Raw genomic sequence first — 16,655 nt, forward strand, 5'->3', positions numbered from 1 at the left:
GCTCATCACGCCGCCGCCGCCGATTCGCTTTAATTCAGCGCTCTGTCGGCGGCGCTGACACCATTATGCCGCTCGTCCGCTCGCTCATAATGACGCCCTTGAGAAATGCAGTCGCAACGATCTTGACGAGTGAAAGGAACTCTCAATTACGCTGCCACTTCCCGAGGTGTCAGGCTGCGGCTCCCGCGCTCGGATCTCTGCCCGCCACTGTTTATTTACAGCGTCTACCAGTAATTACACTTAACGTGTTATTTACTGGGGGGAGCGGCTCGCTGAGTGGCCGCCGTGTGGGCGCCCCGATGGCGGACGCTGCGCGCATGGGCTTGTAATTAGCCGCCCCTCGGAGGTGACACTTCTGTAATCACAGAGTCCATTCCCCGTTTTCACCATCACTGTAACCGCTAATTAGTTAAGTGGGTTCTGCTTGGCCCTGCAGATTTGGAGGGGGCGAGAGGTGTCGGGCTTACTGCTCCCCACAGTCTCTCTGCCATCTGCATCTCCATGACCAGGACATGAGGCTCCCCTGATGGCGGAGGTGACTGGGGCCTTCATGAGGAGGTGGTCACAGGATGGCTGGCGGCTAATTGGCCTAAACGAATTGGGGCGAGTGGCCATTCAGGTCAATCTTCAGCGGTGAGACAAGCGGCAACCAGCAGCTCACTACTTATCACTGTGCACAAGACGGGTCCCAGTGAAGCAGGGGGCTGCTGAGGACTAGGGGGGACTAGACCCCACTGCTATGTACGGCCTATGGAGAGAAGCACTGTACCCTCTATAGGTCAGGGGCCAGCGAGACAGCCGTGCGGGGCCAGACCCTCAGGGCACTCCGGGTATATCCGGCAGATGAGCTCCTGCGACTTCTGTCCTGTATTCCAGCGCTGCCAGCTAATGCCCTGCGGGTGGAGGGACGTGGATTGTGGTCGGGCCGGTTGTTCTGGATCTGTTACTCTCCAGTTTCTCAACACTTTTTTTTTTCAATACTTAAGAAAACGTTTTCCTGCCTGGATTCCCCTCTGTGGCGCTGGACGCCGCGGGCCCTCCCTCTGTGGCGCTGGACGCCGCGGGCCCTCCCTCTGTGGCGCTGGACGCCGCGGGCCCTCCCTCTGTGGCGCTGGACGCCGCGGGCCCTCCCTCTGTGGCGCTGGACGCCGCGGGCCCTCCCTCTGTGGCGCTGGACGCCGCGGGCCCTCCCTCTGTGGCGCTGGACGCCGCGGGCCCTCCCTCTGTGGCGCTGGACGCCGCGGGCCCTCCCTCTGTGGCGCTGGACGCCGCGGGCCCTCCCTCTGTGGCGCTGGACGCCGCGGGCCCTCGCTCTTTCCATGATGATGATGAGAGCGGCATAAAACTCTTGATCAGTGAGCGGCTCACTACAGTTCTGGTGGTGCAGTCAGTGGTGGCCATGTTTGTGGGTGAGGTCACACGTGGTAATGGACGCCCCGCACTCCTGACCGTCTGTACATTGAGGGTCCGTCAATATGAAGACAGCGAAATCCTCCATTATTCTTGGAAAAAGGTAAAGACTTATTCCTGCCGAGGTCTCCGGAGGCGCCACGTACGACGACTGCCCCATTCCTGCCGAGGTCTCCGGAGGCGCCACGTACGACCACTGCCCCATTCCTGCCGAGGTCTCCGGAGGCGTCACGTACGACGACTGCCCCATTCCTGCCGGGGTCTCCGGAGGCGCCACGTTCGACGACTGCCCCATTCCTGCCGGGGTCTCCGGAGGCGCCACGTACGACGACTGCCCCATTCCTGCCGAGGTCTCCGGAGGCGCCACGTACGACGACTGCCCCATTCCTGCCGAGGTCTCCGGAGGCGTCACGTGCGACCACTGCCCCATTCCTGCCGAGGTCTCCGGAGGCGCCACTTACGACCACTGCCCCATTCCTGCCGGGGTCTCCGGAGGCGCCACGTATGATGACTACCCCATTCCTGCCGGGGTCTCAGGGGGCGCCACGTACGACGACTGCCCCATTCCTGCCGGGGTCTCCGGAGGCGCCACGTACGACGACTGCCCCATTCCTGCCGGGGTCTCCGGAGGCGCCACGTACGACGACTGCCCCATTCCTGCCGGGGTCTCCGGAGGCGCCACGTACGACGACTGCCCCATTCCTGCCGGGGTCTCCGGAGGCGCCACGTACGACGACTGCCCCATTCCTGCCGGGGTCTCCGGAGGCGCCACGTACGACGACTGCCCCTTTCCTGCCGGGGTCTCCGGAGGCGCCACGTACGGCCACTGCCCCATTCATTGAATACAAATGTTTTTGTTTCATGTTTCAATGAAAACCTCGTATCATTCACGTATGTTATATGACTAATAGGTGTGACCTTGGCGTTACTGTAAATGCCGCAGCTTCACAGTGTCTGTCCGGGAGAAGGATTCACTCAGATTCACCTGGAATGTAATACCGCTGTCGGTACTCACTGCCACGGGCGGATTCTGTCACTCATGGACAGTAGTGGAAATAGTTAGTTTTTGTTTTGTTTTTTACTAAAATCTGAATGAATAACTCAAAATTCATTCACAAAAATGACATCTGTATGTACAGCTAAACTATGTGCTATAATACTGCTCCTATGTACAAGAACATAACTACTATAATACTGCTCCTATATACAAGAATATAACTACTATAATACTGCCCCTATGTACAAGAATATAACTACTATAATACTGCCCCCTATATACAAGAATATGACTGCTATAATACTGCTCCTATGTACAAGAATATAACTACTATAATACTGCCCCCTATATACAAGAATATAACTACTATAATACTGCCCCCTATATACAGGAATATAACTGCTATAATACTGCTCCTATGTACAGGAATATAACTACTATAATACTGCCCCTATGTACAAGAATATAACTACTATAATACTGCCCCTATGTACAAGAATATAACTACTATAATACTGCTCCTATGTACAAGAATATAACTACTATAATACTGCCCCTATGTACAAGAATATAACTACTATAATACTGCTCCCTATGTACAAGAATATAACTACTATAATACTGCTCCCTATGAACAAGAATATAACTACTATAATACTGCTCCTATGTACAAGAATATAACTACTATAATACTGCTCCTATGTACAAGAATATAACTACTGTAATACTGCTCGTATGTACTAGAATATAACTACTGTAATACTGCTCCCTATGTACAAGAATATAACTACTATAATACTGCCCCCTATGTACAGGAATATAACTACTATAATACTGCTCCTATGTACAAGAATATAACTACTATAATACTGCCCCCTATGTACAGGAATATAACTACTATAATACTGCCCCTATGTACAAGAATATAACTACTATAATACTGCCCCCTATGTACAGGAATATAACTACTATAATACTGCTCCTATGTACAAGAATATAACTACTATAATACTGCCCCTATGTACAAGAATATATCTACTATAATACTGCCCCCTATGTACAGGAATATAACTACTATAATACTGCTCCTATGTACAAGAATATAACTACTATAATACTGCCCCTATGTACAAGAATATAACTACTATAATACTGCCCCCTATGTACAAGAATATAACTACTATAATACTGCCCCCTATGTACAGGAATATAACTACTATAATACTGCTCCTATGTACAAGAATATAACTACTATAATACTGCCCCCTATGTACAAGAATATAACTACTATAATACTGCCCCCTATGTACAAGAATATAACTACTATAATACTTTCCCCTATGTACAAGAGTATAACTACTATAATACTGCTCCTATGTACAAGAATATAACTACTATAATACTGCTCCTATGTACAAGAAAATAACTACTATAATACTGCTCCTATGTACAAGAATATAACTACTATAATACTGCTCCTATGTACAAGAATATAACTACTATAATACTGCTCCTATGTACAAGAATATAACTACTATAATACTGCCTCCTATGTACAAGAATATAACTACTATAATACTGCTCCTATGTACAAGAATATAACTATTATAATACTGCTCCCATGTACAAGAATATAACTACTATAATATTGCTCCTATGTACAAGAATATAACTACTATAATACTGCCCCCTATGTACAAGAATATAACTACTATAATACTGCTCCTGTGTACAAGAATATAACTACTATAATACTGCTCCTGTGTACAAGAATATAACTACTATAATACTGCCTCCTATGTACAAGAATATAACTACTATAATACTGCTCCTATGTACAAGAATATAACTACTTTAATACTGCCCCCTATGTACAAGAATATAACTACTATAATACTGCCCCCTATGTACAAGAATATAACTGCTATAATACTGCCCCCTATGTACAAGAATATAACTGCTATAATACTGCTCCTATGTACAAGAATATAACTGCTATAATACTGCCCCCTATGTACAAGAATATAGCTACTCTAATACTGCTCCTATGTACAAGAATATAACTACTATAATACTGCTCCTATATACATGAATATAACTACTATAATACTGCCCCCTATGTACAAGAATATAGCTACTATAATACTGCCCCCTATGTACAAGATTATAACTACTATAATACTGCTCCTATGTACAAGAATATAACTACTATAATACTGCCCCTATGTACAAGAATATAACTACTATAATACTGCCCCTATGTACAAGAATATAACTACTATAATACTGCTCCTATGTACAAGAATATAACTACTATAATACTGCTCCTATGTACAAGAATATAACTACTATAATACTGCCCCTATGTACAAGAATATAACTACTATAATACTGCCCCTATGTACAAGAATATAACTACTATAATACTGCCCCCTATGTGCAAGAATATAACTACTATAATATTGCCCCTATATACAAGAATATAACTACTATAATACTGCCCCCTATGTACCAGAATATAACTACTATAATACTGCTCCTATGTACAAGAATATAACTACTATATTACTGCCCCTATGTACAAGAATATAACTACTATAATACTGCCCCCTATGTACAAGAATATAACTACTATAATACTGCCCCCTATGTACAAGAATATAACTACTATAATACTGCTCCTATGTACAAGAGTATAACTACTATAATACTGCCCCTATGTACAAGAATATAACTACTATAATACTGCTCCTATGTACAAGAATATAACTACTATAATACTGCCCCTATGTACAAGAATATAACTACTATAATACTGCTCCTATGTACAAGAATATAACTACTATAATACTGCCCCTATGTACAAGAATATAACTACTATAATACTGCCCCTATGTACAAGAATATAACTACTATAATACTGCCCCCTATGTGCAAGAATATAACTACTATAATATTGCCCCTATATACAAGAATATAACTACTATAATACTGCCCCCTATGTACCAGAATATAACTACTATAATACTGCTCCTATGTACAAGAATATAACTACTATATTACTGCCCCTATGTACAAGAATATAACTACTATATTACTGCCCCCTATGTACAAGAATATAACTACTATAATACTGCCCCCTATGTACAAGAATATAACTACTATAATACTGCCCCCTATGTACAAGAATATAACTACTGTAATACTGCCCCTATGTACAAGAATATAACTACTATAATACTGCCCCCTATGTACAAGAATATAACTACTATATTACTGCCCCTATGTACAAGAATATAACTACTATAATACTGCTCCTATGTACAAGAGTATAACTACTATAATACTGCCCCCTATGTACAAGAATATAACTACTATAATACTGCTCCTATGTACAAGAATATAACTACTATAATACTGCCCCCTATGTACAAGAATATAACTACTATAATACTGCCCCCTATGTACAAGAATATAACTACTATAATACTGCCCCCTATGTACAAGAATATAACTACTGTAATACTGCCCCTATGTACAAGAATATAACTACTTTAATACTGCCCCTATGTACAAGAATATAACTACTATAATACTGCCCCCTATGTACAAGAATATAACTACTATAATACTGCCCCCTATGTACAAGAATATAACTACTATATTACTGCCCCTATGTACAAGAATATAACTACTATAATACTGCTCCTATGTGTGAGATGACGGCCCTCTGTCTGCGATACGAGTGAGGTGTATTGCGGTGGTGTTTGGGGCACGATGTGACGGTGTTTTCTCTCCCGCAGTCTCGCACTTGGTTATTGAGGAGGTCAGCGTCATGCAGAACAGTCTGGAGATCGAGAAGACGTGCCGGGAGAGCGCCGAGGCCTTTGCAGTGAAGGTGACTTGTCTGCGGGTTGTCCTGGTGTCTGTCCCTGCGGCCGCTCTGGGCTCAGCCGGGGGTTGTGGTTTGGGGTCTGCTCATGTTTAGTAGTAACGAGGGTCTGACCTGTGCTTTGCGTAATAGGATGAGCGTCAGCAGCGGTGTCTGAGCTTGGGCTGTCGCTGACCTCTGTCTCCGGGTACAGAATAGTCTGCGCTGGGGTCAGAACTCGGAGGAAAGTGTCCTGGTGTCTCGCGCTGAACCACACCATAACAGCATGTCTGCAGGTGTCAGTCTGCACTGTCCAATGTCATTCTGTTCATGAACCTGCAGACTTGGGATGAACAAGCTACAGTTAGATCAGTAAGTTGTGGGAGGGCGCAGGTGACTAAATAAAATTCAGCCGGTAACCGTGCAGGATCTCTGACTGGGTGCATTGGGATCCCGGGAGGCTGTGCCCTGTGGGGGGGTGAGGGGATCCTAGGAGGCTGTGTCCTGTGGTGGGGGGAGGGGATCCTGGGAGGCTGTGTCCTGTGGTGAGGGGGGGAGGGGATCCTGGGAGGCTGCGTCCTGTGGTGAGGGGGGGAGGGGATCCTGGGAGGCTGCGTCCTGTGGTGGGGGGGGGGATCCTGGGAGGCTGCGTCCTGTGGTGTGGGGGGAGGGGATCCTGGGAGGCTGCGTCCTGTGGTGTGGGGGGAGGGGACCTGGGAGGCTGTGTCCTGTGGTGGGGGGAGGGGATCCTGGGAGGCTGCGTCCTGTGGTGGGTGAGGGGATCCTGGGAGGCTGCGTCCTGTGGTGGGGGAGGGGATCCTGGGAGGCTGTGTCCTGTGGTGGGGGGAGGGGATCCTGGGAGGCTGCGTCCTGTGGTGGGGGGGGGGGATCCCAGGAGGCTGCGTCCTGTGGTGGGGGGGAGGGGATCCTGGGATGCTGCGCCCTGTGATTTGGGGGGAGGGGATCCTGGGATGCTGCGCCCTGTGATGTGGGGGGAGGGGATCCTGGGATGCTGCGCCCTGTGATGTGGGGGGAGGGGATCCTGGGATGCTGCGCCCTGTGATGTGGGGGGAGGGGATCCTAGGAGGCTGCGTCCTGTGGTGGGGGGAGGGGATCCTGGGACGCTGCGTCCTGTGGTGGGGGGGGGGGGATCCTAGGAGGCTGTGTCCTGTGGTGGGGGGAGGGGATCCTTGTGGTGGGGGGGATCCTGGGACGCTGCGTCCTGTGGTGGGGGGGATCCTGGGAGGCTGCGTCCTGTGGTGGGGGGAGGGGATCCTTGTGGTGGGGGGGATCCTGGGAGGCTGTGTCCTGTGATGTGGGGGGAGGGGATCCTGGGAGGCTGCGTCCTGTGGTGGGGGGAGGGGATCCTAGGAGACTGTGTCCTGTGGTGGTGGGGGGGATCCTGGGAGGATGTGTCCTGTGGTGGGGGGAGGGGATCCTTGTGGTGGGGGGGATCCTGGGAGGCTGCGTCCTGTGGTGGGGGGAGGGGATCCTAGGAGGCTGCGTCCTGTGGTGGGGGGGATCCTGGGAAGCTGTGTCCTGTGGTGGGGGGAGGGGATCCTAGGAGGCTGCGTCCTGTGGTGGTGGGAGGGGATCCTGGGAAGCTGTGTCCTGTGGTGGGGGGGGGGATCCTGGGGGGCTGCGTCCTGTGGTGGGGGGAGGGGATCCTTGTGGTGGGGGGAGGGGATCCTAGGAGGCTGCGTCCTGTGGTGGGGGGAGGGGATCCTAGGAGGCTGCGTCCTGTGGTGGGGGAGGGGATCCTGGGAGGCTGCGTCCTGTGGTGGGGGGAGGGGATCCTTGTGGTGGGGGGAGGGGATCCTAGGAGGCTGCGTCCTGTGGTGGGGGGAGGGGATCCGGGGAGGGGATCCTGGGAGGCTGCGTCCTGTGGTGGGGGGGATCCTGGGATGCTGCGCCCTGTGATGTGGGGGGAGGGGATCCTAGGAGGCTGCGTCCTGTGGTGGGGGGAGGGGATCCTGGGAGGCTGCGTCCTGTGGTGGGGGGGGGGGGGGATCCTAGGAGGCTGTGTCCTGTGGTGGGGGGAGGGGATCCTTGTGGTGGGGGGGATCCTGGGACGCTGCGTCCTGTGGTGGGGGGGATCCTGGGAGGCTGCGTCCTGTGGTGGGGGGAGGGGATCCTTGTGGTGGGGGGGATCCTGGGAGGCTGTGTCCTGTGATGTGGGGGGAGGGGATCCTGGGAGGCTGCGTCCTGTGGTGGGGGGAGGGGATCCTAGGAGACTGTGTCCTGTGGTGGTGGGGGGGATCCTGGGAGGATGTGTCCTGTGGTGGGGGGAGGGGATCCTAGGAGGCTGCGTCCTGTGGTGGGGGGGATCCTGGGAAGCTGTGTCCTGTGGTGGGGGGAGGGGATCCTAGGAGGCTGCGTCCTGTGGTGGTGGGAGGGGATCCTGGGAAGCTGTGTCCTGTGGTGGGGGGGGGGATCCTGGGGGGCTGCGTCCTGTGGTGGGGGGAGGGGATCCTTGTGGTGGGGGGAGGGGATCCTAGGAGGCTGCGTCCTGTGGTGGGGGGAGGGGATCCTAGGAGGCTGCGTCCTGTGGTGGGGGAGGGGATCCTGGGAGGCTGCGTCCTGTGGTGGGGGGCAGGGATCCTGGGAGGCTGCGTCCTGTGGTGGGGGGAGGGGATCCTTGTGGTGGGGGGAGGGGATCCTAGGAGGCTGCGTCCTGTGGTGGGGGGAGGGGATCCGGGGAGGGGATCCTGGGAGGCTGCGTCCTGTGGTGGGGGGGATCCTGGGAAGCTGTGTCCTGTGGTGGGGGGAGGGGATCCTGGTAGGCTGTGTCCTGTGGTGTGGGGAGGGGATCCGGGGAGGGGATCCTGGGAGGCTGCGTCCTGTGGTGGGGGGGGGGATCCTGGGAGGCTGCGTCCTGTGGTGGGGGGAGGGGATCCTGGGAGGCTGTGTCCTGTGGTGGGGGGAGGGGATCCTGGGAGGCTGTGTCCTGTGGTGGGGGGAGGGGATCCTGGGAGGCTGCGTCCTGTGGTGGGGGAGGGGATCCTGGGAGGCTGCGTCCTGTGGTGGGGGAGGGGATCCTGGGAGGCTGTGTCCTGTGGTGGGGGGAGGGGATCCTGGGAGGCTGTGTCCTGTGGTGGGGGGAGGGGATCCTGGGAGGCTGTGTCCTGTGGTGGGGGGAGGGGATCCCGGGAGGCTGCGTTTTGTGGTGGGGGGGATCCTGGGAGGCTGCGTCCTGTGGTGGGGGGAGGGGATCCTGGGAGGCTGCGTCCTGTGGTGGGGGGAGGGGATCCTGGGAGGCTGCGTCCTGTGGTGGGGGGAGGGGATTCTGGTAGGCTGTGTCCTGTGGTGGGTGGAGGGGATCCTGGGAGGCTGCATCCTGTGGTGGGGGGGGGATCCTGGGAGGCTGCGTCCTGTGGAGGGGAGGGGATCCTGGGAGGCTGCGTCCTGTGGTGGGGGTAGGGGATCCTGGGAGGCTGTGTCCTGTGGTGGGGGAGGGGATCCTTGTGGTGGGGGGAGGGGATCCTGGGAGGCTGCATCCTGTGGTGGGGGGGGGATCCTGGGAGGCTGTGTCCTGTGGTGGGGGGGGGATCCTAGGAGGCTGCGTCCTGTGGTGGGGGGAGGGCATCCTGGGAGGCTGCGTCCTGTGGTGTGGGGGGCGGGGATCCTGGGAGGCTGCGTCCTGTGGTGGGGGGAGGGGATCCTTGTGGTGGGGGGAGGGGATCCTGGGAGGCTGTGTCCTGTGGTGGGGGGGGGGATCCTAGGAGGCTGTGTCCTGTGGTGGGGGGGGGATCCTAGGAGGCTGCGTCCTGTGGTGGGGGGAGGGGATCCTGGGAGGCTGCGTCCTGTGGTGGGGGGGATCCTGGGACGCTTCGTCCTGTGGTGGGGGGAGGGGATCCTGGGAGGATGTGTCCTGTGGTGGGGGAGGGGATCCTGGTAGGCTGCGTCCTGTGGTGGGGGGAGGGGATCCTGGGAGGCTGCGTCCTGTGGTGGGGGGGATCCTGGGAGGCTGCGTCCTGTGGTGGGGGGAGGGGATCCTGGGAGGCTGTGTCCTGTGGTGGGGGGAGGGGATCCTGGGAGGCTGCGTCCTGTGGTGGGGGGAGGGGATCCTGGGAGGCTGCGTCCTGTGGTGGGGGGAGGGGATCCTGGGAGGCTGTGTCCTGTGGTGGGGGGAGGGGATCCTGGGAGGCTGCGTCCTGTGGTGGGGGGAGGGGATCCTGGGAGGCTGCGTCCTGTGGTGGGGGGAGGGGATCCTGGGAGGCTGTGTACTGTGGTGGGGGGAGGGGATTCTGGTAGGCTGTGTCCTGTGGTGGGTGGAGGGGATCCTGGGAGGCTGCGTCCTGTGGTGGGGGGAGGGGATCCTGGGAGGCTGTGTCCTGTGGTGTGGTGGGGGGGATCCTGGGAGGCTGTGTCCTGTGGTGGGGGGAGGGGATCCTTGTGGTGGGGGGAGGGGATCCTGGGAGGCTGCATCCTGTGGTGGGGGGGATCCTGGGAGGCTGTGTCCTGTGGTGGGGGGAGGGGATCCTTGTGGTGGGGGGGGGGATCCTGGGAGGCTGCATCCTTGTGGTGGGGGGAATCCTGGGAGGCTGCGTCCTGTGGTGGGGGGAGGGGATCCTAGGAGGCTGCGTCCTGTGGTGGGGGGAGGGGATCCTTGTGGTGGGGGGAGGGGATCCTGGGAGACTGTGGTGTGGGGGGAGGGGATCCTGGGAGGCTGTGTCCTGTGGTGGGGGGGGGATCCTAGGAGGCTGCGTCCTGTGGTGGGGGGAGGGGATCCTGGGAGGCTGCGTCCTGTGGTGGGGGGATCCTGGGACGCTTCGTCCTGTGGTGGGGGGAGGGGATCCTGGGACGCTTCGTCCTGTGGTGGGGGGAGGGGATCCTGGGAGGATGTGTCCTGTGGTGGGGGAGGGGATCCTGGGAGGCTCCGTCCTGCGGTGGAGGGAGGGGATCCTTGTGGTGGGGGGAGGGGATCCTGGGAGGCTCCGTCCTGCGGTGGAGGGAGGGGATCCTGGGAGGCTGTGTCCTGTGGGGGGGGGATCTTAGGAGGCTGCGACCTGTGGGGGGAGGGGATCCTTGTGGTGGGGGGAGGGGATCCTGGGAGGCTGCGTCCTGTGGTGGGGGGAGGGGATCCTTGTTGTGGGGGGAGGGGATCCTGGGAGGCTGCGTCCTGTGGTGGGGGGAGGGGATCCTTGTGGTGGGGGGAGGGGATCCTGGGAGGCTGCGTCCTGTGGTGGGGGGAGGGGATCCTTGTGGTGGGGGGGATCCTGGGAGGCTTCGTCCTGTGGTGGGGGAGGGGATCCTGGGAGGCTGCGTCCTGTGGTGGGGGAGGGGATCCTGGGAGGCTGCGTCCTGTGGTGGGGGGAGGGGATCCTAGGAGGCTGCGTCCTGCAGCTGGGGAAGCGTTTCGGGAGGGCCCGAGCTCAGGTGTAATGGCGTCTCTACCATCTTCCAGTCGTATCTACCCAGAAGCCTCCTGTCATTTTCCTGGGGTCTTTCTCTGCGGTCAGTGGAATCCGCTGGATTGTTCAGTGATCGCCTCCTCTATCTGCAGGTTGTATCCGGAGGCGTCAGCAACTGATTGACATAGATAGATAAATCTATACAGCGGCATGTAAAAGTTTGTGCACCCCTGGTCAATATTCCTGTTATTGTGAACAGTTAAGCAATTTGGAGATAAAAGGCCTAAAGTTACAGAGGACACATTCCCTTTGCATTTTATACACACGGCTCAAAAAAAATAACGGAACCAATTACACAACAGAATATAACTCCAAGTGAATGAAACTTCTGTGAAGTCAAACCGTCCACTTAGGAAGCAACACTGATTGACAATCAATCTCACCTGCTGCTGTGCAAATGGAATAGACAATAGATGGAAATTATTGGCAATTATCAAGACCCCCTCAATAAAGGAGTGGTTCTGCAGGTGGGGACCACAGACCACATCTCAGTACCAATGCTTTCTGGCTGATGTTTTGGTCACTTTTGAATGTTGGTTGTGCTTTCACACTCGTGGTAGCATGAGACGGACTCTACAACCCACAGAAGTTGCTCAGGTAGTGCAGCTCATCCAGGATGGCACATCAATGCCAGCTGTGGCAAGAAGGTTTGCTGTGTCTGTCAGCGTAGTGTCCAGAGGCTGGAGGCACTGCCATTAGACAGGCCAGTACACCAGGAGACGTGGAGGGGGCCATAAGAGGACAACAACCCAGCAGCAGGACCGCTACCTCCGCCTATGTGCAAGGAGGAACAGGAGGAGCACTGCCAGAGCCCTGCAAAATGACCTCCAGCAGGCCACAAATATGCATGTGTCTACACAAACGGTTAGAAACCGACTCCATGAGGGTGGTATGAGGGCCCGACGTCCACAGATGGGGGTTGTGCTCACAGCCCAACACCGTGCAGGACGCTTGGCATTTGCCACAGAACACCAGGATTGGCAAAGTGGCCACTGGTGCCCTGTGCTCTTCACAGATGAAAGCAGGTTCACACTGAGCACATGTGACAGACGTGACAGAGTCTGGAGACGCCGTGGAGAGCGATATGCTGCCTGCAACATCCTTCAGCATGACCGGTTTGGCAGTGGGTCAGTAATGGTGTGGGGTGGCATTTCTTTGGTGGGCCGCACAGCCCTCCATGTGCTCGCCAGAGGTAGCCTGACTGCCATTAGGTACCGAGGTGAGATCCTCAGACCCCTTGTGAGACCATATGCTGGTGCGGTTGGCCCTGGGTTCCTCCTAATGCAGGACAATGCCAGACCTCATGTGGCTGGAGTGTGTCAGCAGTTCCTGCAAGATGAAGGCATTGAAGCTATGGACTGGCCGCCCGTTCCCCAGACCTGAATCCGATTGAGCACATCTGGGACATCATGTCTCGCTCCATCCACCAACGTCACGTTGCACCACAGACTGTCCAGGAGTTGGCAGATGCTTTAGTCCAGGTCTGGGAGGAGACCATCCGCAACCTCATCAGGAGCATGCCCAGGCATTGTAGGGAGGTCATACAGGCACGTGGAGGCCACAGACAATACTCAGCCTCATCAGGAGCATGCCCAGGCGTTGTAGGGAGGTCATACAGGCACGTGGAGGCCACACACAATACTCAGCCTCATCAGGAGCATGCCCAGGCGTTGTAGGGAGGTCATACAGGCACGTGGAGGCCACACACAATACTCAGCCTCAGCAGGAGCATGCCCAGGCGTTGTAGGGAGGTCATTCAGGCACGTGGAGGCCACACACAATACTGAGACTCATCAGGAGCATGCCCAGGCGTTGTAGGGAGGTCATACGGGCACGTGGAGGCCACACACAATACTCAGCCTCATCAGGAGCATGCCCAGGCGTTGTAGGGAGGTCATACAGGCACTTGGAGGCCACACACAATACTCAGCCTCATCAGGAGCATGCCCAGGCATTGTAGGGAGGTCATACAGACACGTGGAGGCCACACACAATGCTCAGCCTCATCAGGAGCATGCCCAGGCGTTGTAGGGAGGTCATTCAGGCACGTGGAGGCCACACACAATACTCAGCCTCATCAGGAGCATGCCCAGGCGTTGTAGGGAGGTCATACAGGCACGTGGAGGCCACACACAATACTGTGCCTCATCAGGAGCATGCCCAGGCGTTGTAGGGAGGTCATACAGGCACGTGGAGGCCACACACAATACTCAGCCTCATCAGGAGCATGCCCAGGCGTTGTAGGGAGGTCATACAGGCACGTGGAGGCCACACACAATACTCAGCCTCAGCAGGAGCATGCCCAGGCGTTGTAGGGAGGTCATTCAGGCACGTGGAGGCCACACACAATACTGAGACTCATCAGGAGCATGCCCAGGCGTTGTAGGGAGGTCATACGGGCACGTGGAGGCCACACACAATACTCAGCCTCATCAGGAGCATGCCCAGGCGTTGTAGGGAGGTCATACAGGCACTTGGAGGCCACACACAATACTCAGCCTCATCAGGAGCATGCCCAGGCATTGTAGGGAGGTCATACAGACACGTGGAGGCCACACACAATGCTCAGCCTCATCAGGAGCATGCCCAGGCGTTGTAGGGAGGTCATACAGGCACGTGGAGGCCACACACAATACTCAGCCTCATCAGGAGCATGCCCAGGCGTTGTAGGGAGGTCATACAGGCACGTGGAGGCCACACACAATACTGTGCCTCATCAGGAGCATGCCCAGGCGTTGTAGGGAGGTCATACGGGCACGTGGAGGCCACACACAATACTCAGCCTCATCAGGAGCATGCCCAGGCGTTGTAGGGAGGTCATTCAGGCACGTGGAGGCCACACACAATACTCAGCCTCATCAGGAGCATGCCCAGGCGTTGTAGGGAGGTCATACAGGCACGTGGAGGCCACACACAATACTGTGCCTCATCAGGAGCATGCCCAGGCGTTGTAGGGAGGTCATACGGGCACGTGGAGGCCACACACAATACTCAGCCTCATCAGGAGCATGCCCAGGCGTTGTAGGGAGGTCATACAGGCACTTGGAGGCCACACACAATACTCAACCTCATCAGGAGCATGCCCAGGCATTGTAGGGAGGTCATACAGGCACGTGGAGGCCACACACAATACTCAGCCTCATCAGGAGCATCCCCAGGCGTTGTAGGGAGGTCATTCAGGCACGTGGAGGCCACACACAATACTCAGCCTCATCAGGAGCATGCCCAGGCGTTGTAGGGAGGTCATACAGGCACGTGGAGGCCACACACAATACTGTGCCTCATCAGGAGCATGCCCAGGCGTTGTATGGAGGTCATACAGGCACGTTGAGGCCACACGCAATACTCAGCCTCATCAGGAGCATGCCCAGGCGTTGTAGGGGGTCATACAGGCACGTGGAGGCCAGACACAATACTCAGCCTCATCAGGAGCATGCCCAGGCGTTGTAGGGAGGGCATACAGGCACGTGGAGGCCACACACAATACTCAGCCTCATCAGGAGCATGCCCAGGCGTTGTAGGGAGGCCATACAGGCACGTGGAGGCCACACACAATACTCAGCCTCATCAGGAGCATGCCCAGGCGTTGTAGGGAGGTCATACAGGCACGTGGAGGCCACACACAATACTCAGCCTCATCAGGAGCATGCCCAGGCGTTGTAGGGAGGTCATACTGGCACGTGGAGGCCACACACAATACTCAGCCTCATCTGGAGCATGCCCAGGCGTTGTAGGGAGGTCATACAGGCACGTGGAGGCCACACACAATACTCAGCCTCATCAGGAGCATGCCCAGGCGTTGTAGGGAGGTCATACAGGCACGTGGAGGCCACACACAATACTCAGCCTCATCAGGAGCATGCCCAGGCGTTGTAGGGAGGTCATACAGGCACGTGGAGGCCACACTCAATACTCAGCCTCATCAGGAGCATGCCCAGGCGTTGTAGGGAGGTCATACAGGCACGTGGAGGCCACACACAATACTCAGCCTCATCAGGAGCATGCCCAGGCATTGTAGAGAGGTCATACAGGCACGTGGAGGCCACACACAATACTCAGCCTCATGAGGAGCATGCCCAGGCATTGTAGGGAGGTCATACAGGCACGTGGAGGCCACACACAATACTCAGCCTCATCAGGAGCATGCCCAGGCGTTGTAGGGAGGTTATACAGGCACGTGGAGGCCACACACAATACTCAGCCTCATCAGGAGCATCCCCAGGCGTTGTAGGGAGGCCATACAGGCACGTGGAGGCCACACACAATACTCAGCCTCATCAGGAGCATGCCCAGGCGTTGTAGGGAGGTCATACAGGCACGTGGAGGCCACACACAATACTCAGCCTCATCAGGAGCATGCCCAGGCGTTGTAGGGAGGTCATACAGGCACGTGGAGGCCATACACAATACTCAGCCTCATCAGGAGCATGCCCAGGCGTTGTAGGGAGGTCATACAGGCACGTGGAGGCCACACACAATACTCAGCCTCATCAGGAGCGTGCCCAGGCGTTGTAGGGAGGTCATACAGGCACGTGGAGGCCACACACAATACTCAGCCTCATCAGGAGCATGCCCAGGCGTTGTAGGGAGGTCATACAGGCACGTGGAGGCCACACACAATACTGAGCCTCATCTGGAGCATGCCCAGGCGTTGTAGGGAGGTCATACAGGCACGTGGAGGCCACACACAATACTCAGCCTCATCAGGAGCGTGCCCAGGCGTTGTAGGGAGGTCATACAGGCACGTGGAGGCCACACACAATACTCAGCCTCATCAGGAGCATGCCCAGGCGTTGTAGGGAGGTCATACAGGCACGTGGAGGCCACACACAATACTCAGCCTCATCAGGAGCATGCCCAGGCATTGTAGGGAGGTCATACAGGCACGTGGAGGCCACACACAATACTCAGCCTCATCAGGAGCATGCCCAGGCATTGTAGGGAGGTCATACAGGCACGTGGA

The 16,655-nt window shown here is 55.4% G+C and overlaps 1 protein-coding gene across 5 annotated transcripts in view; it reads left to right on the top strand.

Annotated features, from left to right (window-relative positions):
- Positions 1-16,655, top strand: part of SHTN1 (shootin 1) — a 134,735-nt gene that overhangs the window by 12,728 nt on the left and 105,352 nt on the right. For 4 of the 5 annotated variants that reach the window (XM_073684609.1, XM_073684610.1, XM_073684611.1 and 1 more), the window contains one exon: positions 6,211-6,305. The exons of the other annotated variant lie outside the window; for it this stretch is intronic. In XM_073684609.1, the coding sequence (XP_073540710.1) occupies positions 6,211-6,305 (95 nt within the window). The remainder of the gene's footprint in view (positions 1-6,210; positions 6,306-16,655) is intronic. 5 annotated transcript variants of the gene reach the window in all.

Source organism: Phyllobates terribilis, unplaced genomic scaffold (genome assembly GCF_046119375.1).
Source record: "Phyllobates terribilis strain yellow unplaced genomic scaffold, ASM4611937v1 Scaffold_5__5_contigs__length_657084704, whole genome shotgun sequence".
Lineage (NCBI taxonomy): Eukaryota > Metazoa > Chordata > Amphibia > Anura > Dendrobatidae > Phyllobates > Phyllobates terribilis.